The sequence below is a fragment of the Dendronephthya gigantea genome, unplaced genomic scaffold (assembly GCF_004324835.1).
Source record: "Dendronephthya gigantea isolate DGI-Jeju-01 unplaced genomic scaffold, DenGig_1.0 000105F, whole genome shotgun sequence".
NCBI lineage: Eukaryota > Metazoa > Cnidaria > Anthozoa > Malacalcyonacea > Nephtheidae > Dendronephthya > Dendronephthya gigantea.
Window position 1 is genome coordinate 14,757 of NW_021163115.1, and position 25,737 is coordinate 40,493.

Genomic DNA, 25,737 nt, shown 5'->3' on the forward strand with positions numbered 1-25,737 from the left:
CGACACAGTAGGTGCTTTTGTATGTTACTCTCAGTTCACCTGTTCATGCGTCCTGTGGTATTCCCTATCGTAGTTCACCTATACCTTTGAATCCTGAGCTTTCAAGCATGCTTTGGCTTGGTACTGTTTATATCTATATTTAAAAAAACTATTTTAAGGAATCCGCCCACGTCCTCGTGTCAACAGGCACATGTATGCATGAAAAGCTGCATATTTTCGTGATAAATCATAGCTTCGATAATTCTAAGAACTCATGGATATAGCTACAAACAAAATGCTAAATTGAATCACTTGGTTTAGATTATATCAAAACACGAGACGTACTACATAATTTCACATCCTCAATTAAGTGATATTGGTCACAATTTAAGACTTCCCGAAACTTTATTATAAAACAAAGTATGCAACGATAAAATTCTCCATACATATAATGGTCAACATTGTCTAGCAACACTAGTTTGAATTTGAAAAATAAAGGCGAATGAAAGGGCGATCAGAATGGGAGAAACAATCCTGTTGTTAAGTGGCAAGAACTCAGAGGAAAAAGAATAAGAAAAACTAAATTGGAAGAGTGTATATTATCGCCTCAAAATGCACGTACATTGGCAGCTAATATGTCGATTTATATGATAATGACAAATGCCAAATCATGCATTAAATAAATATCGCCTATTGATCTATTGTATATACTCACTAAATTTGTTTTGTGCTCTGAAAAATATTCTTTAAAAATAATTCAATTCGTTTACTAAGTTACCACGAAATTGCTTTTCTAGGTTATTCTTCACCTGTTCATGCGTCGCACGAAGGCCATGTTGTTCCCTAACATTTTGTTGAAGCTTTAGCAAGTAAATCTATATAATATTAATTTGAAGAAATTAAACGAATCCGCCCACGTCCTTTCCAAAACAGACAGATTCATGGAAGCTGTTCATCGTCGTGATAATCGCACCGTAGAACAGAATTTCACCTCCTCGGTTAATTATAAAACTCACAAAACATACCGAGTATTGATAGTAAAGCACAAACCATTGTAAAAGTAAATAAAGTTTTCTTAAAATGAGTTATGTAATTATACAATGATAAAATTTATAATGATACAACAATGCAATTCTCCTTAAATAGCCAATATAATCGTTCATGTTAGCGAGATTAATCTGAATTTGAAATCTAAAGGCAAATGAAACTGAAACGACAAGAAAGCAAGAAACAATCTTGTTGTTATGTAGCAAGAACTATTGGTAGAGTGCCTTCTCGTTTCAAAATCTGCGTACAATGGTGATTGCATAGTTGGCAATATGTCCATTTATATGATAATTGTATATCTCAATTAAATCATGCTTTAAAGTAAATATCATCTATACTATTACAAATCGACAATTTATCCACTGATAATTCTTCTTCGTAATTTCCGTTTCAGCACGCGTCATAATAGAGAAATGATTCCGGAAGAAAAATATCAATGATGTTTCAGTGTTTCCTAACTCATATTCAGCCTTCCTGTTGACTTGATAGCATTGACGAAGACACAATTCATCAAAGAAAGGTGAGCATACTGTAGACTCAAAAGAAATAGATTTGGCAAAGGCTGTATTGTGTACTCGCTTGCTACACGAGGTGAGTTAAAGCAGATCGAGGCTTGGATAAAACTCTCCTTTTCTTTCCCACAAACTATGATGCTGAGCTGCATGTGAGTACGAAAATATAATATGCATTATTTTGTTATTGACTTTTTCTTCTTTTCTAGCTTACCGTCAAAGAAATTCTCACAGCATTAACGGTGATCATGCACAAGATGATGCTAAAATCGTTTTCGTTCTTCCTCGGTTTCTTTATATGGGGAATGCAAAGGTAAGCAATCGTTTCAGCAGATTTACAATCTTTTAAGACTTTTCATATCATGGTAATATTCCGGCTGCAATTGACTGGACTTCTAGATTATGGTTAAAATCTAATTTCGCATCGAAGAATTCGTGCCGCTCTAAATAACATAGAAAAACCTAAGTTCGCGCGCTAGCGAAATATTTCGATATTTTCTTTTAACAGAGTTAATAAATTAGTTCGTCTTGAGTGTTCTCATTTCAAAAGAAATTATAATCATAATAGCCGCCATTTTACCGACGAAATTTCTGCGTGGAGGCCTGGATCATACCCAGTGGCGTAGCCAGCATCGATAATTGGGGGGGCCCATATTCATGTTAACAGACTGTAAAGACAATTGATTTGAAAAGAAATCAAACCTGCGCATCACGAATATATGAATATGGGCCCCCCCAATTATCGTTCTGGCTACGCCACTGATCATACCTACACAAGAAAGGCTTCATATACCGCCGTCTTAGCTTCAAATTTTTCGCAGAGCTGGCGTTCCAGTCTTATTTCAGTTCGCTGTCTTAAGCCGGTTTTCCACTAGGCGGAATTTTTCGACCGAACGAAATTTTTCGCTTGATTTTCTTTTCAATTGCGAGAATTCGACCGTACCCGATTTTAGACACGGTCTGCAAATTTAATATGTCATACAATGTGAACATATTATGCTAAATTAGAGGTGATGGTCGTAATTCGGAGGCTTATATATAATAGAGCTAGCGTTCGCTAAACGAGAAACCGCTACCCAACTTTTAGTCAGTGTGTGAACAACATGCAGCTCTGCACAATGACTCGGCCAGGGTCAATTATTTTCAAAGCTCCCTTTTGGACTTTAGCACTTAGGTAATCCGGAACTGCAGACCACACAAGGGCGGCATACTCTATGATAAGTCTGATTGCTTTCCATAATACACGCAGAAAATAAAAACGTTTGTTAGCTTAATAGCTTTCATGATTTTGCTACTGAGGTATCAATACCATCGGGCGAAGGTCTTCTTCTGCCCGAAAAGTATAGAAAAATATTCTGCCTAATCATATTGCGTGTTGTATTTATAAAAAATGACTAATACCGGCACCCTTGGCATCCAGCATTGAGACAAGAAATTTTGGCAGCAAATGCTTTAAAAATTGCCTATATTTTCGCACTTATCCACTCTATTTAAACAAAATTTTTTATGAGAATTGAGGAAAACTGTCATTGTTTTGTTTCTTAACATTTTTTTAGTTTTCATCAGTGTTTGTGCGTATATTTTTCAATTGTTCACATCGTATACTTGGCCAGAGCTCGTAGAGTTGCCTACCTTTTATAATATATTATATATAAACATACATGCATACATAAGTTGGCTGCCTATGGTTTTATGTTACGCTTCGACTGTTTTTTGCACGGAATGTTTTGATTTTGTTTTCTTTTTGTCATTATGAGTTTATAAATAGAATTATAATGTCGTATATCACATGACACATTCAGATTTATTGTGAAATACATTTGAGAATATTAAAGTTGTGTTTACCACAAAGTAATTACTTTTTAAAGCTGTGCCGGACTGCCGGATGAGATATTATCAAGTGTAAAATCTTCCGACTTTTATATACACGATGAATTCGGTCGAAAATTTGGTATTGTTATTTGTTAAACCGTGAGAAGTCCTAACCACATTCGAGTTTCCACCTAGTATAGTAAAAATATATATTCCATATTTAGGAAAATATAGATTTGTAAATTTCATTAAAATTTTTCGAAATGACAGTTATTCATTGACGTTTGAAAATTGACGTTTTTGTCTCGACCAATCAAGAGTTTAGTAGTTCACACTGGCGCATGCGCATGGCGTAGAAGACCGTCCATGGCGTGAGGACAATTGCATAATGGCGGGCGACTTTGATTTCGCATTTGCACATCGTGGGTGTAAATATCCGAGTGGAATTAGTACCCTAGCACAATGCTCCGCACCGGCTCGGGGATAAGAAGGAGAAAACTTGAAAAAATCATACGTTTTTTAACACTTGCCATATGCACTGGGTACTCGCAAATTCAAGACTCGTGTTAGAATTAAAATTTTTTGGAATTACACGTTTAGTACCACTACGGCTGGAAATTGTGCTCGTAAATCTGACATAATGAATCTAAAGACATTGTTGTCTGATATGAAATCTGAGATCTTACTGGAACTAAAGAAAACAATGAGGAAAACAGTCGTCTGTATCAATGATCCAAATACAGTGAAAGGTAAACCAACAAGCCTGTTTCAATAATGTTTAATATAGCGATGCTTTTCAATCGTGTTTATCAAAAAACTTGAAATCAGTGAACTCTGAGAAAATGCGGTACAATAAATACCATCTTGTCCATCTTATGTATATGCTGTGACGTAACCGCATTGACCAAGCTGTTTACGGGCTTATAAGTATACAGGGTGTATCAAAAAAAGTTAATCCAACTTCAACACGCTATTGTACGTGAACTACTCAGTCTATGAACGAATTTTTTTCACATTCGGAAAGATCAGGCTTTTAACTATCTGATGACATGCTTTTAATACCAAATGATGAAAAAATGAGCACATACGAGGCTGATAAAAAATGTTAGTCACAATCGCATATTTTCACCTTTGAGCCTAATTTAAGCAGTGCATAACAAAAGAAAAAACAATTAATCACGAACATGTCACAGCTTGCACTGGTTTTACAACATGTTTATTGCAATTATTTACATTTACATTTTTTAAAAAGAGATTATGCGCCGATGCCTTCAACTTGACCACCATCCCTATCGATACAAAGTTGACATCGCCGCCGCATTGTTCATGGAATGTTCTCCTGATGTGATTTATGCCTACTTAATATGCATATGCGGGTGTTTCATGTTCAAATTCATGTGTCTATAATGATTTATCGACAAAATACTTCAGGCGAGTTTGCATTAAATACCAGACACCTCAACCATTGCATGGTTAGGCATGCGATAGTACAATTTTTTACAGCGAAGTGCAAGCCCGAGGGCGAAATCTTTCTTTAGAAGCAACCTTTAATCTTCCCATTTTTTTGAATGAGTGATTTAGTCGCCCCGATTCACTATGGAGCAATTGCACTTTTGCGGGTTTTCCCCATGCCATTGTCTTTGGGATCAATTGTATTATTTTCTAAAAGACAAAGCATGCACACGGCTGATTTCAGACAAAGGAATCTTGGACTCTTACGACAAATATGAACCCTTTGCGCCACAAAGACAACGCATCAGAAAAAACCCGCAAAAGGATCTATTGAAAACTACTAAATTAAATCGCACTTCTCTTATGATCTTAGCAGATCTGCTAACTCTATCGAGATAGGTGGGTGATTTATTGCGTTTTTTATTCACTTTCGTATTTTTGATAAATTTTTAGTTTATTTCTTCTCCACAGTATTTCTATTTTTTCACATTCTCCAATCGCTTTAAATTTATTTTAGTAGGATTTTGTATTTAACACCAGTTTATACATTGGTTATATGTTACTGCGGATTCTGGTTAAACGTTAAATGTGAATATTTTTCACGTTAATTTTGTTTCGATATAGGGCGTGGCTTTAACGTTCTGTCTTTTTTCGGCATTCTATTTTACACACTTTTGTCAGCAAAGTTTGAATTTTAAACATAAACATTGAATCCACGCCCTAGAAACGTGTTAATGTCTTCATAGAAACTAGAAATGTCATCGCGCAACAGTTAAAATTAAAAAGACATGCAACTTTTCACATTTTAACGGGCTACAAATCCAGAACGCAGCACAACGCGGCGCGATCTTTTAAATTTTTTTATTTTCGAAAGTCAAATAATGCTTTACCTATGAATATGTTCTTGTTGATTATTTAACGGTCGTCAATTTGACTGCTCTGGCGTCGATAGATTCGAAATTTTGCCTCTAGATATGAATTGATGTGCTTCTGAAAACTGAATATTCCTGATGATTTCAGCTATGCATTGTCAGTGTTTTATCCAGTGTATTATAAGATCTGTGGACACTCTTGGCAACTCTTTAAAATTAATAGCGAATTGACAGGATTGAAGGTTAATTAATCAACGATTCTTCAACGATTCAACGATACTTTAACCAACGATTGTTACGGTTTAAATGTCTGTTCACACGATCCAATTTTGTTGGATCCAATTCACTTCTGATGGATGTTTTATAGTCGGTCGCCGAAGGGCGAAAACCACGAAAAACCTACGCGAATATTCATATTTAGGTATTTATGTATTTATGTAAGTAGATAACCCCCCCCATATAGCTAGCAAAGGGTGCCGACACAATAGGTTCACGTGAACAAAAATCACGATTCACGTGGACAAAGACCATGCGTTTGCACGTGGGCATGGGTCTTGGATCATGTGAACAAAGAAGTCATGATTCATGTGGACAATGACCATGAGGTACATGTGAACAGGGATCATAGATCATGTGGGATGGAGATTTTCCATCACGTGAATAGGAATCAATCATTGAACATGTGTACAGTAGGATGCATTTAGAGTGTAAATGAGATCATTTACAATTAATTTAATATGTTATAAAATTTATAAGATAATTCACAAATTTCTTCTGCTTTTGCCTCGTTCACGGAGATCTACCCCAGCCAAGAAGCATTTAATAATTTTAATATAGTAGCTATAAACTTTTTTTTTAAAAAACCCCGACTATTCTTACATGGAATATTTCGGTTTACAAACACAAAAAATATAGTCCAAGAAATACTCCAAACATTTTGCTAAATTACTTCCTTTCTGCCGAGTATACGTCCATCAATTGCAAGTATGGCAGCGCGAATATTAGTTCAAATTCTGTTTTGTGGATTTGCGGTTCCTTAGCACATCATATGCTTCGCCAACTGCTTGCCAAAGCTTAGTTTTTTTCTTCTCTGCTTTTGCCTCATTTACGCAGATCCATCAACCAACCGATCTGGGCTCCTTTTGCTGATTTTTTCAATTTTAACTTCCTCTGTATGAACTTTATTATAATGTTAGCCATAATCTCATCTCTGGCTAAAGTTTTCACTATTGTTAAATCAGCACCGTACATTTGTTTAAATGAATGAGTCATTTTAGAATGAGTACATTGGTGCTTAAGAAATGTAAATGAAGAGATTTCGCTCGGTTGCACACATCAAGTCAGATCCTGTTTACACTGTACCCGATTCGCATGGTCACGACATCAGTTTAAGTTGTTTTACCGTATATTTGTCTCCCAGAATTTTTGTCAGATCATGCTAAAGTAACCATACTACCAAACGTTTGGAGGTGAAACTCCCGTTGACATGATTAATTTTGATGTCGTGACCATGCGAATCGGGACTAAGAGGCTACTTTTGGGATGTAAATTAGGCGCTTGAAAAATTAAATGCGTGGGAAGAGCACGTTGTGGATGTAAATGAGGCCGGCTAGCAAATGATATGCATGGAGAAAGCACGTTGTGGATGTAAATGAGGGGCGTGCGAAATTAGACAAACGTGGGTATGCTAAAGAGGAATGTGAGACCACATGAACAGAGTGTGCAAGTGGTGTGATTAACACGTCGTCTACGCAAATGAATAATCCTTGAAAGTAATATGGGTTACAATTTTGTGGAATGAGCCGATGAGCACATGTGTATAACTGCTCATAATTGCTCGTAACTGCTCATGAGAACATGCTCAACCGCTCGTAGACATTTTTAATACCAAACTATTAAGTAGTATTAATATCAGATTTGGGTAGATTTTGAAGGCAAAATGGGTTGCAATTTGGTGCAATGAGCGTATGAGCATGTGCTCATAACTGCTCATAACTGCTCATAACTGCTCGTGGACACATCCTCATAGCTGCTCATAGCTGCTCATAATTTATTAGTTGCTCATAGCTGCTCATAGCTGCTCATAGCTGCTCATAGCTGCTCATAGCTGCTCATAGCTGCTCATAGCTGCTCATAGCTGCTCATAATTTATTAGTTGCTCATAGCTGCTCATAGCCGCTCATAGCTGCTCATAGCTGCTCATAGCTGCTCATAATTTATTAGTTGCTCATAGCTGCTCATAGCTGCTCATAGCTGCTCATAATTTATTAGTTGCTCATAGCTGCTCATAGCTGCTCATAGCTGCTCATAGCTGCTCATAATTTATTAGTTGCTCATAGCTGCTCATAGCTGCTCATAGCTGCTCATAATTTATTAGTTGCTCATAGCTGCTCATAGCTGCTCATAGCTGCTCATAGCTGCTCATAGCTGCTCATAGCTGCTCATAGCTGCTCATAATTTATTAGTTGCTCATAGCTGCTCATAGCTGCTCATAATTTATTAGCTGCTCATAGCTGCTCATAATTTATTAGTTGCTCATAGCTGCTCATAGCTGCTCATAATTTATTAGCTGCTCATAGCTGCTCATAGCTGCTCATAATTTATTAGCTGCTCATAGCTGCTCATAGCTGCTCATAATTTATTAGTTGCTCATAGCTGCTCATAGCTGCTCATAATTTATTAGCTGCTCATAGCTGCTCATAGCTGCTCATAATTTATTAGTTGCTCATAGCTGCTCATAGCTGCTCATAATTTATTAGCTGCTCATAGCTGCTCATAGCTGCTCATAATTTATTAGCTGCTCATAGCTGCTCATAGCTGCTCATAATTTATTAGTTGCTCATAGCTGCTCATAGCCGCTCATAGCTGCTCATAGCTGCTCATAGCTGCTCATAATTTATTAGTTGCTCATAGCTGCTCATATAGCCGCTCATAGCTGCTCATGAGTTAATCGGCTTCTGTGCTCATAAAATCCAGTTACTGCTCAATAACAAACCATTTTTACACAATCAGTCCTAAGGGAATGAGCTGCCAGTTTTGCGGGAAGCACTTTAGACGCGGTTACAATCTGCGCAGACACGAACGGGAATATTGTCCACTAAAACAGCAAGAAAGAGGCATGTCTCGAAGAGACTCGGACAGTCAAGAAAGGGATTTGCAGGACGATGTCTCGACCACTTCATCTGTAAAGTCTGAAAGTTCGATGACGACTGACTCAGAAACTGAAGAAAAAATGGATCCATGGATACCTCTAATAGAAGAAGCCAAGCAAAAAAGTAATACAGATTTTCAAGAAATGAAAGAAAGCCTTATAAACACTGGCCTGGATGAGCAATCTGCTAAGGAGAAAGCTTACTCGAATATTATGCCTATACTCCAGAAAGAATTGGAAAATATTTATTTGGAACGCCTTCTGTGGATGAGACAACTAAAGAAAGATCCAGTACATAAGAAAATAATGCACACAAAAGATGCGTTTGTTGAAAATGACGATTTTGATCCAGAAGAGGCAATAGAAGCTGCTGTTGATAAGAGAAAGTTTCTTATTAAAAGGCTTTTAAACAATCACCAGGTTCAGGATGAAGAAGAAAATACAGATAGCGATGATGATAATTAGAAATAATGATTTTCTAAACCATTCTTATTAAGAAACCATGAAAAACGAACAAAAAGAGATAAAAAACGATTTAGAAGAAATTATTATACCAGAAAAATAAATGTTAAAATCGTTATTCCAATGATTGTCTTTGTTATTTCGTTCAACCAGTATGAGCAGCTATGAGCAACTAATAAATTATGAGCAGCTATGAGCAGCTATGAGCAACTAATAAATTATGAGCAGCTATGAGCAGCTATGAGCAGCTAATAAATTATGAGCAGCTATGAGCAGCTATGAGCAGCTAATAAATTATGAGCAGCTATGAGCAGCTATGAGCAGCTAATAAATTATGAGCAGCTATGAGCAGCTATGAGCAACTAATAAATTATGAGCAGCTATGAGCAGCTATGAGCAGCTATGAGCAACTAATAAATTATGAGCAGCTATGAGCAGCTATGAGCAGCTATGAGCGGCTATGAGCAGCTATGAGCAACTAATAAATTATGAGCAGCTATGAGCAGCTATGAGCAGCTATGAGCAGCTATGAGCAGCTATGAGCAGCTATGAGCAGCTATGAGCAGCTATGAGCAGCTATGAGCAACTAATAAATTATGAGCAGCTATGAGCAGCTATGAGGATGTGTCCACGAGCAGTTATGAGCAGTTATGAGCAGTTATGAGCACATGCTCATACGCTCATTGCACCAAATTGCAACCCATTTTGCCTTCAAAATCTACCCAAATCTGATATTAATACTACTTAATAGTTTGGTATTAAAAATGTCTACGAGCGGTTGAGCATGTTCTCATGAGCAGTTACGAGCAATTATGAGCAGTTATACGCATGTGCTCATCGGCTCATTCCACAAAATTGTAACCCATATTACTTTCAAGGATTATTCATTTGCGTAGACGACGTGTTAATCACACCACTTGCACACTCTGTTCATGTGGTCTCACATTCCTCTTTAGCATACCCACGTTTGTCTAATTTCGCACGCCCCTCATTTACATCCACAACGTGCTTTCTCCATGCATATCATTTGCTAGCCGGCCTCATTTACATCCACAACGTGCTCTTCCCACGCATTTAATTTTTCAAGCGCCTAATTTACATCCCAAAAGTAGCCTCTTAGTCCCGATTCGCATGGTCACGACATCAAAATTAATCATGTCAACGGGAGTTTCACCTCCAAACGTTTGGTAGTATGGTTACTTTAGCATGATCTGACAAAAATTCTGGGAGACAAATATACGGTAAAACAACTTAAACTGATGTCGTGACCATGCGAATCGGGTACAGTGTAAACAGGATCTGACTTGATGTGTGCAACCGAGCGAAATCTCTTCATTTACATTTCTTAAGCACCAATGTACTCATTCTAAAATGACTCATTCATTTAAACAAATGTACGGTGCTGATTTAACAATAGTGAAAACTTTAGCCAGAGATGAGATTATGGCTAACATTATAATAAAGTTCATACAGAGGAAGTTAAAATTGAAAAAATCAGCAAAAGGAGCCCAGATCGGTTGGTTGATGGATCTGCGTAAATGAGGCAAAAGCAGAGAAGAAAAAAACTAAGCTTTGGCAAGCAGTTGGCGAAGCATATGATGTGCTAAGGAACCGCAAATCCACAAAACAGAATTTGAACTAATATTCGCGCTGCCATACTTGCAATTGATGGACGTATACTCGGCAGAAAGGAAGTAATTTAGCAAAATGTTTGGAGTATTTCTTGGACTATATTTTTTGTGTTTGTAAACCGAAATATTCCATGTAAGAATAGTCGGGGTTTTTTAAAAAAAAAAGTTTATAGCTACTATATTAAAATTATTAAATGCTTCTTGGCTGGGGTAGATCTCCGTGAACGAGGCAAAAGCAGAAGAAATTTGTGAATTATCTTATAAATTTTATAACATATTAAATTAATTGTAAATGATCTCATTTACACTCTAAATGCATCCTACTGTACACATGTTCAATGATTGATTCCTATTCACGTGATGGAAAATCTCCATCCCACATGATCTATGATCCCTGTTCACATGTACCTCATGGTCATTGTCCACATGAATCATGACTTCTTTGTTCACATGATCCAAGACCCATGCCCACGTGCAAACGCATGGTCTTTGTCCACGTGAATCATGATTTTTGTTCACGTGAACCTATTGTGTCGGCACCCTTTGCTAGCTATATGGGGGGGGTTATCTACTTATGTATATATGGAAAGTCAGTGGTGGGTGGATCTAGGGGTGTGCAGAATAAATTACAGAGCTTTATTTTAAATTCAAAACACTTTAATAACAACGCTGCATGTTGGTTATTGATTCGTAAAGAATATTTTTACATTAAAATATACCACTGATGGACAGGACAACCTTTTCGACAAAAAATATATAGCAAAAGATCGGTGCGTATGACAAATACTGGGGTTGTTAAAAGTTAAACGAACAAGTTAAAAGATCTATATCGTTATAATTATATAAAAGCACAACACATGACAAAATTAGTTAAAATTTATTCAAAGTAGCCATTACGTAAATACTATAATTGTTGACGTTTTTATAGCAAAACTAATCTGAATTTGAAGTCTGGAGGGGAATGAAAAGGGGCCAAGAATGCAAGGAATAGTTCTGTTGATACTTGGCAAGAACTGAGAGGACAAAGCAATTGAGAAACTATTGAAACGTGCATTGTAGCCCCAAAATGCGCGTACATTGGTTGCTAATATGTCGATTTATATGATAAAGATCAATGCTAAATCATGCATTAAATAAATATCGCCTACTGATCTTTGTTTTGTGAACAGAAAGATTTCCTTTAAAAAGAACTCGACAACGTAAGTGCTTTTGTATGTTACTCTTCACCTGTTCATGTGTCCCATGATATTCCCGGCTAATATCTTATTGAAGCCTTGCCCTTAGCAAGTCAATCTATATAATAATTTAAGGAAATTAAAAGAATCCGCCCACGTCCTTGCCAAAACAGACAGATGCATGGAAAGCTGTTCATCATCGTGATACTCGCGCCGTAGAATAGAATTTCACCTCCTCGGTTATACAAAACTCACAAAACCTACCAAGTATTGATAATAAAAGCACAAACCATTGTAAAAGTTAATAAAGTTTTCTTAAAACGAGTTATCTGATTTTACAATGATAAAATTCATAATTATACAACAATGCAATTCTCCCTAAATAGCCAATATAATCGTTGATGTTATCTAGCGACATTAATCTGAATTTGAAATCTAAAGGCAAATGAAACTCAGACAAAAAGAAAGCAAGAATCAATTTTGTTGTTACGTGGCAAGAACTATTGGTAGAGTGCCCTCTCGTTTCAAAATCTGCGTACATTGGTGATCGCATAATTGCCAATATGTCCATTTATATATGATAATTGTATATGTTAATTAAATCATACTTTAAGTAAATATCATCTATACTATTATTAATCGAAAATTTATCCACTGATAATTCTTCTTCGTAATTTCCGTTTCAGCATGCGTCATAATAGAGCAATGATTCCGGAAGATAAATATCAATGATGTTTCAGTGTTTCCTAACTCATATTCAGCCTTCCTGTTGACTTGATAGCATTGACGAAAACACAATTCATCAAAGAAAGGTGAGCATACTGTAGACTCGAAAGAAATAGATTTGGCTTGCAAAGAGTGTATTGTGTACTCGCTAGCTACACGAGCTGAGTTAAAGCAGAAGCTCTGATAAAGCTCTCTATTTCTTTTCCACAAACTATGATCGTGGGCTGCATGTCAGTACGAAAATATAATATGCATTATTTTGTAATTGACTTTTTCTTCCTTTTCAGCTTACCGCGTCAAAGAAATTCTCACAGCATTAACGGTGATCACAGCATCAAGATGGTGCTAAAATCGTTTTCGTTCTTCTTCGGTTTCTTTATATGGGGAGTGCAAAGGTAAGCAATCGTTTCAGCAGGTTTATAATCTTTTAGGACTTTTCATATCAGGGTAATATTCTGCAATTGACTTGACTTCTAAATTATGGTTAAAATGTAATTTCGCATCGAAGAATTCGTGGCTGTCTAAATAACATAGAAAAACCTAAGTTTGCGCGCTAGCAAAATATTTCCATATTTTCTTTTAACAGAATAAATAAATTAGTTCGTCTTGAGTGTTCCCATTTCAAAAGAAATTAAAATCATAATAGCCGCCATTTTACCTACGAAATTCCGCGTGGAAGCCTGGTTCATACCTACAAGAAAGGCTTCATATACCGCCGTCTTTGCTTCACATTTTTCGCAGAGCTAGCGTTCCAGTCTTATTTCAGTTCACTGTCTTAAGCCGGTTTTCCACTAGGCGAAATTTTTCGACCGAACGAAATTTTTCGCTTTATTTTCTTTTGAATTGCGAGAATTCGACCGTAGCGGATTTTAGACACGATCTGCAACTTTAATAATGTCATACAATGTGAATTATGCTAAATTAGAGGTGAGGGTTGTAATTCGGAGGCTTGTATATAGTAGAGGTAGGATATGATGTGTGAAGAGAATGGTTCAAATAAAATGGTCCTGGTAGAGTTTATTTTAATTAATTCTGGAATAATGAAGGTACACATATGGTGGTAACAAATAGACTTTTTACTTCTGCTTATTGCTTTAAAGTGCCTATATCACTTGTGGGATCTTTACGGATTTGAATAGGGCTTGAAAAATTGGTTTATAAGTTCTACATCCTTTTTTGATATAATTAAATAGTTTCGAAAATACGTCGGTTGGGGGGACTGGGACTCAGGAATGATTTGCAAACACGCCGTCTTTTATAATATAAACATGAAGTGTTTCACTGGCGATATAGTTTGCGCTTTTCAAGTGAAAAATGCGGGAACGGTTGTAGAACTTATAAACTAATTTTTCAAGCTCTATTCAAATCCGTAAAGATCCCACAAGTGATATATGCACTTATATTATTTTTCTTTTGTGCAACAGCATTAGCATTACCTTTGACAACGACCCCCAATTAACTCGCTATAATATAAACTTATAAGAAGGAGAAAACCTTAAAAAATCATACGTTTTTAAACATTTGCCATATGCACCGGGTACTTCCCGCAAATTCAAGACTCGTGTTTTAATTAAAACGTATTGGAATTACACGTTTAGCACCACCACGGCTGGAAAGTGTGCTTGTAAATCTGACATGATGAATATAAAGACATTGTTGTCTGAGATGAAATCTGAATTACTGGAACTAAAGAAAACACTGGGGAAATCAGTCGTCTGTATCAATGATTCAAATACAGTGAAAGGTAAACCAACAAGCTCATTTCAGTCATGTTTAATATAACGATGCTTTTCAGTCGTGTTTATCAAAGAACTTGCAATAAGTGAACTCTCAGAAAATGCGGTAAATACATACTATCTTGTCTATCTTATGTATATATATATATGCTGTGACGTAACCGCATTGACTGAGCTGCTTGTAGGCTTTCTTAAAGCATACAGGGTGTATACTGAAAAGGTAATCCAACTTTAACACGCTATTGTGCGTGAACTACTCAGTCTATTCAGAACTACTCAGAATTTTTTTACTCATTAAGAAAGTACAGGCTTTTAACGATGGAATGACATGTTTTCATAACCAAATGGACGTACAAAAAATGATCGGGTCCGATGTTGATACAAAATGTATTAGTAAGAATCGCAAATTTCCACTAGGGAGAGTTTGGGACTAAAAGCATTCAAAATTAACTCTTTGGGACTTAACAAAACTAGTGATGAACTTCGCTTATGAATGTTGTAAACACAGTGCAAGCAGTGCCATGTTTGTCATTAATCGTTATTTGAAATATTTAAGGAAGGCGTTCAAATGGGGGGACGGGACAAAAAAATCCTAGTTTCATATAAACACCGAACGAAAGATATTATACAAACATATACAAGGCGAGATCCCGCGGTCATTGTCTCATCCCGGCAAACATCCCGTCTCAGTGGCGGCACCAGCTTGTTAAGTGGGGTGGACTTATTTATATATTCCAGAGGTACATCGTTTTTCGGTGTCACCACGCGTCCCTAGGAGGCTGTGGAGAAGTGGTGCAAACTAAACAAATAATTATAAAATAAAATTAAAAAATTGTAATGGTTTTAGGTAAACATTGCGCAAAAAAGGTATAAAAAAGGTACAAAAAAGGTATAAAACAGAATGGAGTGTACAAGATAGATCCAGACGGCAAGGGCAGTTTCAATGTTCGCTGTGATATGACGACATCTGGTGGAGGATGGACGGTGTTTCAACGTCGTATTGATGGCAGTGTTGATTTCTACCGAGGATGGCAAGATTATAAGCATGGCTTTGGTGATTTGAACGGAGAATTCTGGCTTGGTCTGGAAAAAATCCGCAGGCTTACATCTGCTTCGCAAAATGAGCTTCGTATTGATATGGAAGACACTTCTGGGAACAGGAAATACGCAGAATATGGTTTATTTGCTGTGACCAGCGAACGCCAGAAATATCAACTTAGTCTTGGGACTTATTCTGGTGTGTATAACAATTAAATACTGTTGTTTTATTAAGCGGTTCTGCTTTATCTTTATTATTACTTAGTTGAAACAAATTAAGATTTTCTATGATTACCCAAATTCTTTAATATCTATCTGTTTTCGTTTTTTTCGCATATTGTGATTATTGTCAAGCAGCAGTACATTCTAATGTTTTGCACGAGCCAATTATTCTAGGTTTTGGCTGGGAACTTCGCTAATGTCCGACTGAGCAGGGATATCGCTGCTAGAAACGTTAATCGGGAGGGTGCATATTAATATTATTCGGGGTAAGGCCGGATAACGATATTTGAACATGAATATACGAATATACAAACGCCCGGCCAAAACTAAGCGGTCTAGCTTCGGCCCTGATCCGAAGTTCAAAAATTTGTGTATTTTAGTATCGCGCGCAAAAAATTTCTAATTTTGCGAATTTTCAGGAACACTTTTTCCAGCTGCACAACTCTGAACCGACGAATTTTTCCAATTGAATATTTGGTTTTATTTGGAATGGTTTATTTGCACCAAAGCATATGACCACTACCATCTACAGGGAATGTTACAATTTTCTAAATTTAATTCAGGCAATGCAGGAGATTCCTTCACTGAACACAAAGGAATGTCGTTCTCAACAAAAGATTCCGACAATGATAGACATAGCAGCCACTGTGCTGTGTCATTCAAGGGTGCTTGGTGGTATAGTGACTGCCATTCATCTAATCTCAATGGTCTTTATCATCATGGTGCATACAACCCATATGCTGATGGTATCCACTGGCGTACGTGGAAAGGGTATCATTATTCCCTGAAATCAACATCGATGAAAATCCGTCCACGAGTATTTGGACTGAAAAAATAAGCAAAACAAACATATTACTTGCCCTTTTAATAGCAAACAATTAAAGCGAACATTTAATTAAATTTTAGATGATTTGATAAATTTTAGATGAAAAAAGATTTTCCATATAACAACGAAATCTTTATTGCACGCTCTGTTAATCCTTTCTTTTTAAATACACTTACACAATATTTCATGTTCAAATTCGTATAATGTGTCTATGATTATATACCCACTAAATACTTCAGGCGAGTTTGCATTTAACTACAGACACCTCCACCGTTGCGTGCTACAACTTTTTACAGCGAAGTGCAAGCACAAAGGTGAAATCTTTCTTTAGAAGCAACCCTTTTACAATTATTGTCTTTAATATAATCTAATTTAATCCCCCCAATTTGGCCACGTGATACGAGCATTTGCCAAGCCCTTCTCTCCACCTCGCCCCCTTCCCACCAAGGCCCTGGGAACGAGGTTGCTATAGATTAATCGCACTTTTGCGGGTTTTTTCCCTTTTCTATTATCTTGGGATCCATCAGTGATTATTTTCCGACAGACAAAGTATGCACACGGATGATCTCAGACAAAGTAATTTCAGACTCTTACGACAAATGTGAACCCATCGCGCCGCAAAGACAACGCTTCAGGAAAAACCTGCAAAAGGATCTATTCATTGAAAACTACTTAATTAAATTGCAGTTCTCTTATGATCTTAGCAGATTTGCTAACTCTATCGAGATAAGAGTGGGTGATTTACTGCGTTTTTTATTCACTTTCATATCTTTGGTAAATTTTTAGTTCTTTAATTTTTTTTAAATTTTTAGTAAATTTTTAGTTTAATTCTTTTTTATTTCTTTTCCCCATTATCTATTTTTTCACATTGTGCAATCGCTTTAAATTTATTTCAGTAGGATTTTGTATTTAACACCAGTTTATACAATGGCTATAAAAATTATTTTATTGCGGATTCTGGTTAAACGTTAAATGTGAATATTTTTCACGTTAATTTTATTTCGATATAGGGCGTGGCTTTAACGTTCTGTCATTTTTCGGCATTCTTTTCAGTTTGCCATTTTTGTCAGCAACGTTTAAATTTTAAACATAAACATTGAATCCACGCGCTAGAAACGTGTCAATGTCTGCATAGAAAGTAGAAACGTCATCGCGCAACCGTTAAAATTAACAAGACATGCAACTTTTCACATTTAACGGTCTACAGACCCACAACGCAGCACAACGCTGCGCGATCTTTTAAACTTTTTTATTTTCTAAAAGCAAATAACGCTTTACCCTATCACTATATTCTTGTTGATTATTAAACGATCGTACAGTTTGACTGTTCTGGAGTCAATAGATTCAAAATTTTTCTTCCAGATTTTAAGTGATGTGCTTCTGAAAACTGAATATTCCTGATGATTTCAGCTATGCATTGTCAGTGTTTTTCCAGTGTATTATAAGATCTGTGGACACTCTTGGAAACTCTTTAAATTGCGGATTGACAAGATTGACAGGAATGAAGGTTAGTTATAATCAACGATTCTTCAACGATTCAACGATACTTTAACCAACGATTGTTACGGTTTAAATGCCTGTTCATACGATCCAATTTTGTTGGATCCAATTCACTTCTGATGGATGAGCAAATCCACTGAAGTCAATACACTTCAATGCGCTACAGCTTAATCAACTTTATTTCATGCGCCAAAAGTGAATTGCATGGATCCAACAAAATCGGATCGTGTGAACAGACCTTTAAGGAGTTGTCAATGCTGTGTTAATTATTTATAATTATGTATGTTTATAACTTATCATACTTATGTGTTACGGTTTTAGCGTATTCGAGAATAGTGACTAGTCTAGTGATTTATATTAACACTCCAGGACGAAAAATTCGAGAGCTTAATTTTCGGTTTGCAATTTGAAAAAACATATATATGCATTCAGCCTATATACTCGCGGTAGTCAAAGGCAAATTTCCGTAAATGAAAACGAAACGAAACGAAGTTGCGATAAATATGGTCTTGTACTCGCTGCATCTCTGCTTTCTGAAAGCTTGCCATTGTGAAGTTAATCTCTATACTAATAAAATAAGCAAATGAATTACTTCTAATATGGTTGGCTCTTTTGTGCGATTTTATTTGCACGCGTTGTGAATGATCGATCGCTACGCTCACTCGCTCGGTTTCCAATCCTTCTTGCGAAGGAGCGCATTCATAAAAATAAAAAAATCTCAAAACTGCGAACTAATCTCCTGTTCGTACACTCTGTGAACATGCTCTCATTCATAAGCTCATAATTATTTCATAATTTGTTAATTTTAACAGTAAAGTAAATATGTGTTAAACCTCATTAGCAACATCAGTTTACAATTAAGGTCAGTCTGTTGAATAGAGGTAAGTCTGAACAATGTTATATTTCAACCTATTTGTTAAATCCCATACACTATCAACTCGTAAACACAGGACTCCCCGCCAATTTTCACTTGGCAACCACCCAGGTCTGTTTAATATAGCGACTGCGTCGGCCCGGCTAGCCGGGCTATATAAACAGCCCAAAGGCAGAATAAATTATTAATATGTGAAAGTTGCAATGTTTTTATTGCGTTTGTCATAGGCCCAGTGTTATTGTAGGTGGTGCATCCATCAACTTTTTCACAGATTTTCGTCATATGCTCGTCATAAGCTATAGTTATTGTTCACAAAATTTGCTCACACATATTATTCCGTTGCGTGATATTCCCCAGATTGTACTCCATAATAATTAACCCAACGGAAATACTCATTTAACTCTTTGAATCTTACATCATAATACATAACTGTGTCCATATATCGCGTATAAGTGCGCGTGGCTGGTTTTAGCTCACTATACGTACTTGTCAGTATACATGCGGGAAGGTCAGTAGGCAACATGTATGGGAAATATTGCCTGATCTTAATTTTGCAGACCTTGACAGTTGGATCGATAACAACCGTTTTTACAAGACCAAGAAACGATTCAGGTTAGTTCTGCCTGCGAATTCTGTGGTTCAAGACGCGTAAGAGTGTAACTTTATTAGAGTGTGCCTAGTGCCCAATGTCAATGAAATAAAAAAAACGTTAATTTTAGCAGATTATTAAGACGTATGCTTTTCGCACTCGAGAATTGCGATGTTTAAGACACATTATATAAGACACATTACATAATAGTAATGCAATAGAAGCTCTAAAACGGTATATAGCCTATATATAACTCTTATACGCCTAGAAAGATTTAGAAGGCTTCTACAATCATACACTCATATTAATTCAAGATAGCTTTTATTAAATAAATACTTTTAGCAAGAGCAATTTGTAAGGTGAATGATTATAAAAAATGAAATTCAATTTGTTGCCATGGTCAAGCCTAGAATACTCATATTTCGAACCGGTATACAATTGGCAAGTGTTTGCAACACGAATACTTAATCGCAGAAATTTTTGACCTTTCATTTAGCCTATTTCATTCATGCACGATTGAAATTGAATATACACCGACTTATGTGCGTCCCCGGCGAACTTATTACGTTATGATGTAATCATTTGCATGTTTTAAACAAAGATATCTTCATTTCTCCGAGCCTACAATCAACCACGCAACAATATATAGAAGAATATTGTTAAAAACGCTTAAAGCATTACTTGCAATTATGAGTATTTTTTCCTATTTGGTCAATTTTCTTGAGGAGGTCTCTGGTTTTAAATGGCAATATATCATCTGGCTTTGATATAAGCATAATGACCGGATATTTAAGAAAGACACACACTATACAGAGTCAATTAAGACTAAAGAAATCAATCGAGTGAAAGAAAGGAAACAATTGAACCTTCATTTAAAAATACATTAACTTTTTCGCTGTTATCTTCAATATCAATTGGAGTATAAGTATAGATAACTTCGCAGTTGCAGTTGAACGAAGCATCAGAATTTTGATCTGAAGTCAATCGGGGTCACTGCATGTTAGAGTTTAGATAGCCAGGTTCATATATATATTCAACTACTAATATATTATATCTACCGCTTGTTGATCTTAGGATTAGCGCCTAATCGAATATCTTCCATAGCCTTTCATTGCTTCAGGTATATAGGAGAAAAAAAATAACATGATATAGTGGGGGAAAGCCTGGTTGCAGGATTTTTTACGCGATCAAAATTGAATAAAACATCATTTAAATTTAAAGGGATACGGCAATAAGAATGATCTTTGTCTATTTTAAAAGAACGTCATGATTATTTATAAAAGTCGTTTACGGATTTTTGTTAACTTTATTACTTCTCAAGATATTTTCGAATGAAATAATCTTCTATCCGCATTTTGGATATGCATACTCTTGCTCTGATATGCGTTACGGCATAAGCTGGGTGAAAATTTGTTTTGCAACTTCAAATTACCGATCCAATGAAGTGATAATTCGATGGTATTGCAATCGCTCTTATCTGAAATTATGGCGTTTAAATTGTAAGAGTTTCAAACTGAACCTTAAACATGTAATGGCTAATTTCTAACCCTGCATTTTGACATCACGTAAATAGACCTGATTTTAAAACAAGATGGCGGATATATTTAACAATTAGACAACGAGGCGGAGTTGTCTATGAGCGAATAGTCAACGAGGCGAAGCCGAGTTGACTATTTGCTCATAGACAACGAGGCCGAGTTGTCTAATTGTTTTAGTATAAACTATAACATTAATTTACAACTAGGAAACACAATACAAAAATATTGAAACTGAAATTTATTTCGTATATTAAAGGGAAGAAAATATTTTAATTGTTGTTCGCGTAAAATGTTTTAAAATTCAGTTTAAATATAAAAATTCAATTGAGTATACGTTATTTTTATGTATTTTCTTACCCTTAAAAATTCTTACCCGTATTTTGTTGCTTTTTTTGTTTTTTCTGGTACGGAATTGTCCAACAAGTCGTCCAAAAAATCTTCAGATACTTCGGCGAAACGCGAATTTTCCGCCATTGTTTTGAATTTTGCTACTAGTAGGCTATCACTAATAGCCTACTAGTAGCGTAGCCAATCAGAACGCAGGAAAAGTGATAGCCTATTAGTCAGTTTATACTAAATCTCGATAGTCGATGCTTTTGATCGCCATAGGGAAGATAAACAAATTTTGTCCAAGGCTCTGTAAAAAATGCAAATTTTCTTTTCAACAAAACAGAAATAATTTTTATTGCCATATCCCTTTGAATTAGTGAGATATTTTTGAGAGACATTATGTTCGGTCATTCTACACAAGACGGCAAGGTAGTGTTTCAATGAATTATCTAGTGATCTGTCTATCTGCTTTCATATTCGGATTTCGTGAGGTCGACAGTTCTGTGATAACAATTTTTATTGAATGTTAATGCTGAGAATGGATCTTTATACAATCAATCTCTCTCAATTCATACTTCTTAGGTAACCACTCGAATCTCTTTTCAAAGTCTCTCAAAAGTGAAAGAATATAGGAACAAGCAAATTCTCTGTATATTACCTTCTCTACGTCAATCCTAGAAGTGCGTTCTTTGTATATCAGAACCGTTTGCCACAATCAAAGTAATATAATATCTATCTTGTGAAATTCTTTGCGACAACATGAGTGTTTTTTCTGAAATAATTCAAAGCTTATTTTGTCAGGTCAGGAAACGTAATATTTCTGAAGATGTGTGGAGCATATTACTTAGACCAATCAATTATTGCACGATGAAACTCATCTGAACTCATTCTACGTTAACATGACTCGCGGTTAGTTAGAAAACGTGGGAACAAATTGCACGGCAAAGAAACATGATCTTTTTAACCCTTGCCAAAATGAAGTATGTAATGTAATCCAAGTATAACACAGGAATCAAATATACATATCGCTGTAAATGCAATGTAATTATACTCATGAAGTTTTGAATAATAAATTAGAAAAATAAATAATTAAATTGTAGAAGCATTACGTGTACCTGTTTTAAGCGGAGCTTTCGGTCCGTTAACCCGGGAATTGCACTGATGAAGGGCCGGTTTAACCGACCAAAAGCACTGCATATAACAAATACACGTGGTGTTTTTGTACAAATTAATTGATGATGTTATATTTTATTGCTTGTAAGATTTGACTGGTTGCAACGTCTTTAATCGTTAATGACCAAGAAATCAGGGTTCGTCTTATTAAGCTATATATTTGCACGAAGTAAATGTTTCCATTGCTTTGTTGTTGTCGTTGCTGCCCAATTAGCGAAATTCCAAAGTAGAATTTTAGACTTTCGGTGAAAAATAAAATTTAGTATAGTGGAACTAAATCGTCGGCTGGCAACGCTATAGTTTATGTACAATATTTATAGATGGGTGCTCGTTCGGGCGAACAACGAGGAATTTCGTTTTAAATTAATCGGCTTATGTGTTTACATTTTGCAACCTAAGCCAATCAGAATGCCTAAATTTTTATACTGTACCTAAGAATGCATTCTGATTGGTTTACTGAAATTGTAAACAAACTTGCTGATTGGTGTAAAACGAAATCTCCCCTTGTTGTTTGGGCCTTTATATAATGAAATCTATGTTGGAACAGGAGGCAACCGATTCGAATTAATAAATAAACTGTTATAAAACTTGACTGGTACAAATATCAATATATTAAAACCAAGGGTACCGGTTAAGCTAATCACCTTTTGAACAACTCCCTCATTATTGTCATACGTTGTTCAACAGCAAGTATAGAAAGAAGAAGCGTAGAAAACATCACCAAATTTCACTAAATTTTCCATTCACTAGGTTCTCATATATTCAACAATGACGTCTCAATTTCCATGTCGATCAGAGCAAAATTGAATGGAACCTCTATGAAGACAAATAATGTTGTTAAAAATTCACACGTTACCTTACATTGCAAAGTTTCATTCAATAAAAAACAACAATATTTGTTTAACTTGATGTTGGTCAGCATTACGTTCCCCAATGGTGAAAATGTTGTTCCTGGAAGCTGTACTGTGGATATGGAAAAAGCTTTTAAGCGATGTAAAATAGTAATAAAGAGAGTATCTGCAGGTGACCAAGGAACATATCGTTGTCATGCACAATATGTATCTGGAAACGAAATAATTGAGAATTATGACGACATTATTCTACGTAAGTATATCTTTTTCAAATCATTATAATTTGTTCTTAGTTCTCATCTAGATTCAGGTTATAAAATATTCCGACTGAATCATGCAGTTGCATTGAATAAAGGCTGTTTACAATTTGTTGCGATTCCCTTTTTTCAATAAATACACACAAGTGTTTTTCCTTTTTAGTGTTCATATAAGGGCTTGTATTCATGACTTTCATAACTATTTGCTCTTTTGCATCCATCAAATTATGAGTAGATAATAGGAATAGCGAACATACGATACGTGGTATTAAATTGAGTAGTTGAATAATGATCCCTCATTAAATATTTTTTTACAATACAGGTGTAAGGAAATATTTGGGTCCTGTATCGACAATACCCCCTTTTGAAAAGAAGAGAGTTATTGTTACCTCAATTCAGCATGTTGATCCAAACCCCACTCATCGTCCAGGTAACGTCGTGTAGTGTCTAGGATGAAAAGGTTTACGCATGCATCGAAGGTTGGAAAAAATTTCAGGATAGTTTTACCACATGGATCACGTAGAACCCTTCAAAATGACTAAAACTGCAGTGTTGCATGTTATATCGCGTTTTAAACTTTTAATGAAGTCAAATTTAATTCTTATGTGCTTGTCTTGGATGGATTTGGATTTTATGTTTTTGTTTTGAAGCAGAAACCACAAAACATTAACCAGGTTATTATTTTATACCAGTCGTCAAACTAAGACGCCAAACTATGCGTTTCAAGTTGAGCCATCGAAATATAGCCCAGCAAGGATTTGTTTTTGATTCAGAGAACGAACGCGCGTTGACCGGCTTGCGTTTTTATTGATTAATAATCACGTTACCAAAAATGTGTTGGTGGGTGAGGTGCATGGAATGAAGAGTCACTAACATTAGGTCAGGGCATAAATAAAAGAAAAAGCTGGACAACTAAGACTAGTATCAGCTTGGGAAAATAGTCCTGATCACTTTCTCAAAACTGAACATATAGAGAATAATACGTGGATGGCGAAAATGTGGAGTTTATTTGAGTGTTGAGAACGTTTTGCAGCCCTTAAAAACTCACTCGTGCTTGCATGTTAATCCGTAATTGCACTCGATTGAAATCATACTATTACGTATACTAATTATCGTTTCCTTGTTACGTTCAGAGCTCCGTAATCATTCGCTATCCCAAGTTACCCACTACAAGACAAAGTCGACATTATTATCTACAGGTTATGTTCTAACCATAACAGGAATGGTACTCATATCAATTTGTATTGTCGTCGTTATTTTGCTGATTAAAAGAAAACGGTGTGGCCTCGTCAAGAAGATTAACGCGCATGCTGATGTATAATGGTTTTGACATAATGTGTATATTACTAGAGGTTCGGTGTTCTTAATAAACTATGAATATTGAAATTAAGGACTTCATCTGAACTTTCTTCAATTACATTTGAAATAATACCCTACACCAAAGACTACAATATATCAATGCGATTATAGGAGTACAGATTCCACAGGGTATAAGAGAAACGGAAATATTATAGTTTGCATACGTAGACGCTGTAAATTGGATTTCAACGCTTGTGCAAATAATTACAGTATTGCTTCTGGCACTTGAATGGTTCAGATAACCAATGAACAAAGAGCGTTTATCGTCTTAAGATACGCGCAAAATCAAAGTTCGACTTCAGTGATACACTTTTTACCTTTCTCTTTTTTGCTTTACTAATCTACTAATACGACATCCCCGATCGTAGTAAAGAAAAGCGACCGTGTACATTTCTTGGAAAATTTTAGGACTTGAAAAACAATATAATATTAATTCACACTTCTAGTATTATATACGTATTCTGTGCATTTGACCAGGCCTAGACTCGTTGTGTGAAAACGCGCACAGCTTGTTTTACATTAGTAACAGATGGAACAGAGATCTGTCTAATATGGCGTCATAAATATGGCAACCATATTCGTCGACACCTCCCACTCAGTTGCAAGGCTCGTAGAGGTTCTATAA

General features: G+C 35.9%; 2 protein-coding genes across 3 annotated transcripts; both read left to right on the top strand.

Annotated features, from left to right (window-relative positions):
* The first annotated feature begins 8,792 nt into the window (after positions 1 to 8,792).
* On the top strand, positions 8,793 to 16,653 carry LOC114534707 (ficolin-2-like). Its single transcript, XM_028556175.1, has 5 exons — positions 8,793 to 9,088; positions 12,855 to 12,905; positions 13,107 to 13,214; positions 15,434 to 15,792; positions 16,379 to 16,653. Exons 1-5 carry the CDS (start codon positions 8,793 to 8,795, stop codon positions 16,651 to 16,653), a joined length of 1,089 nt encoding a protein of 362 aa, XP_028411976.1.
* A 2,809-nt stretch (positions 16,654 to 19,462) lies between these two features.
* LOC114534754 lies at positions 19,463 to 25,301 on the top strand. Of its 2 annotated transcripts, XM_028556226.1 has the most exons (4): positions 19,463 to 19,627; positions 23,396 to 23,749; positions 24,076 to 24,183; positions 24,887 to 25,301. In XM_028556226.1, the coding sequence occupies exons 1-4, from the start codon at positions 19,537 to 19,539 to the stop codon at positions 25,072 to 25,074; spliced, it is 741 nt and encodes a 246-aa protein (XP_028412027.1). In that variant the 5' UTR covers positions 19,463 to 19,536; the 3' UTR covers positions 25,075 to 25,301. The 2 variants fall into 2 exon arrangements, with proteins under 2 accessions (XP_028412027.1, XP_028412028.1); XM_028556227.1 differs by lacking the exon at positions 24,076 to 24,183.
* The last annotated feature ends 436 nt before the right edge of the window (positions 25,302 to 25,737 follow it).

Excerpts from the sequence above, each read along its gene's own strand:
- LOC114534707 (XM_028556175.1), top strand. The coding sequence starts at position 8,793 with ATGTCTCGAAGAGACTCGGACAGTCAAGAAAGGGATTTGCAGGACGAT. Across the intron at positions 12,906-13,106 it reads ACACAATTCATCAAAGAAAG|CTTACCGCGTCAAAGAAATT; the intron begins GTGAGCATACTG and ends CTTCCTTTTCAG. Across the intron at positions 15,793-16,378 it reads TAGTCTTGGGACTTATTCTG|GCAATGCAGGAGATTCCTTC; the intron begins GTGTGTATAACA and ends AATTTAATTCAG.
- LOC114534754 (XM_028556226.1), top strand. The coding sequence starts at position 19,537 with ATGTATGGGAAATATTGCCTGATCTTAATTTTGCAGACCTTGACAGTT. Across the intron at positions 23,750-24,075 it reads TTATGACGACATTATTCTAC|GTGTAAGGAAATATTTGGGT; the intron begins GTAAGTATATCT and ends TTTACAATACAG. Across the intron at positions 24,184-24,886 it reads AAACCCCACTCATCGTCCAG|AGCTCCGTAATCATTCGCTA; the intron begins GTAACGTCGTGT and ends TGTTACGTTCAG.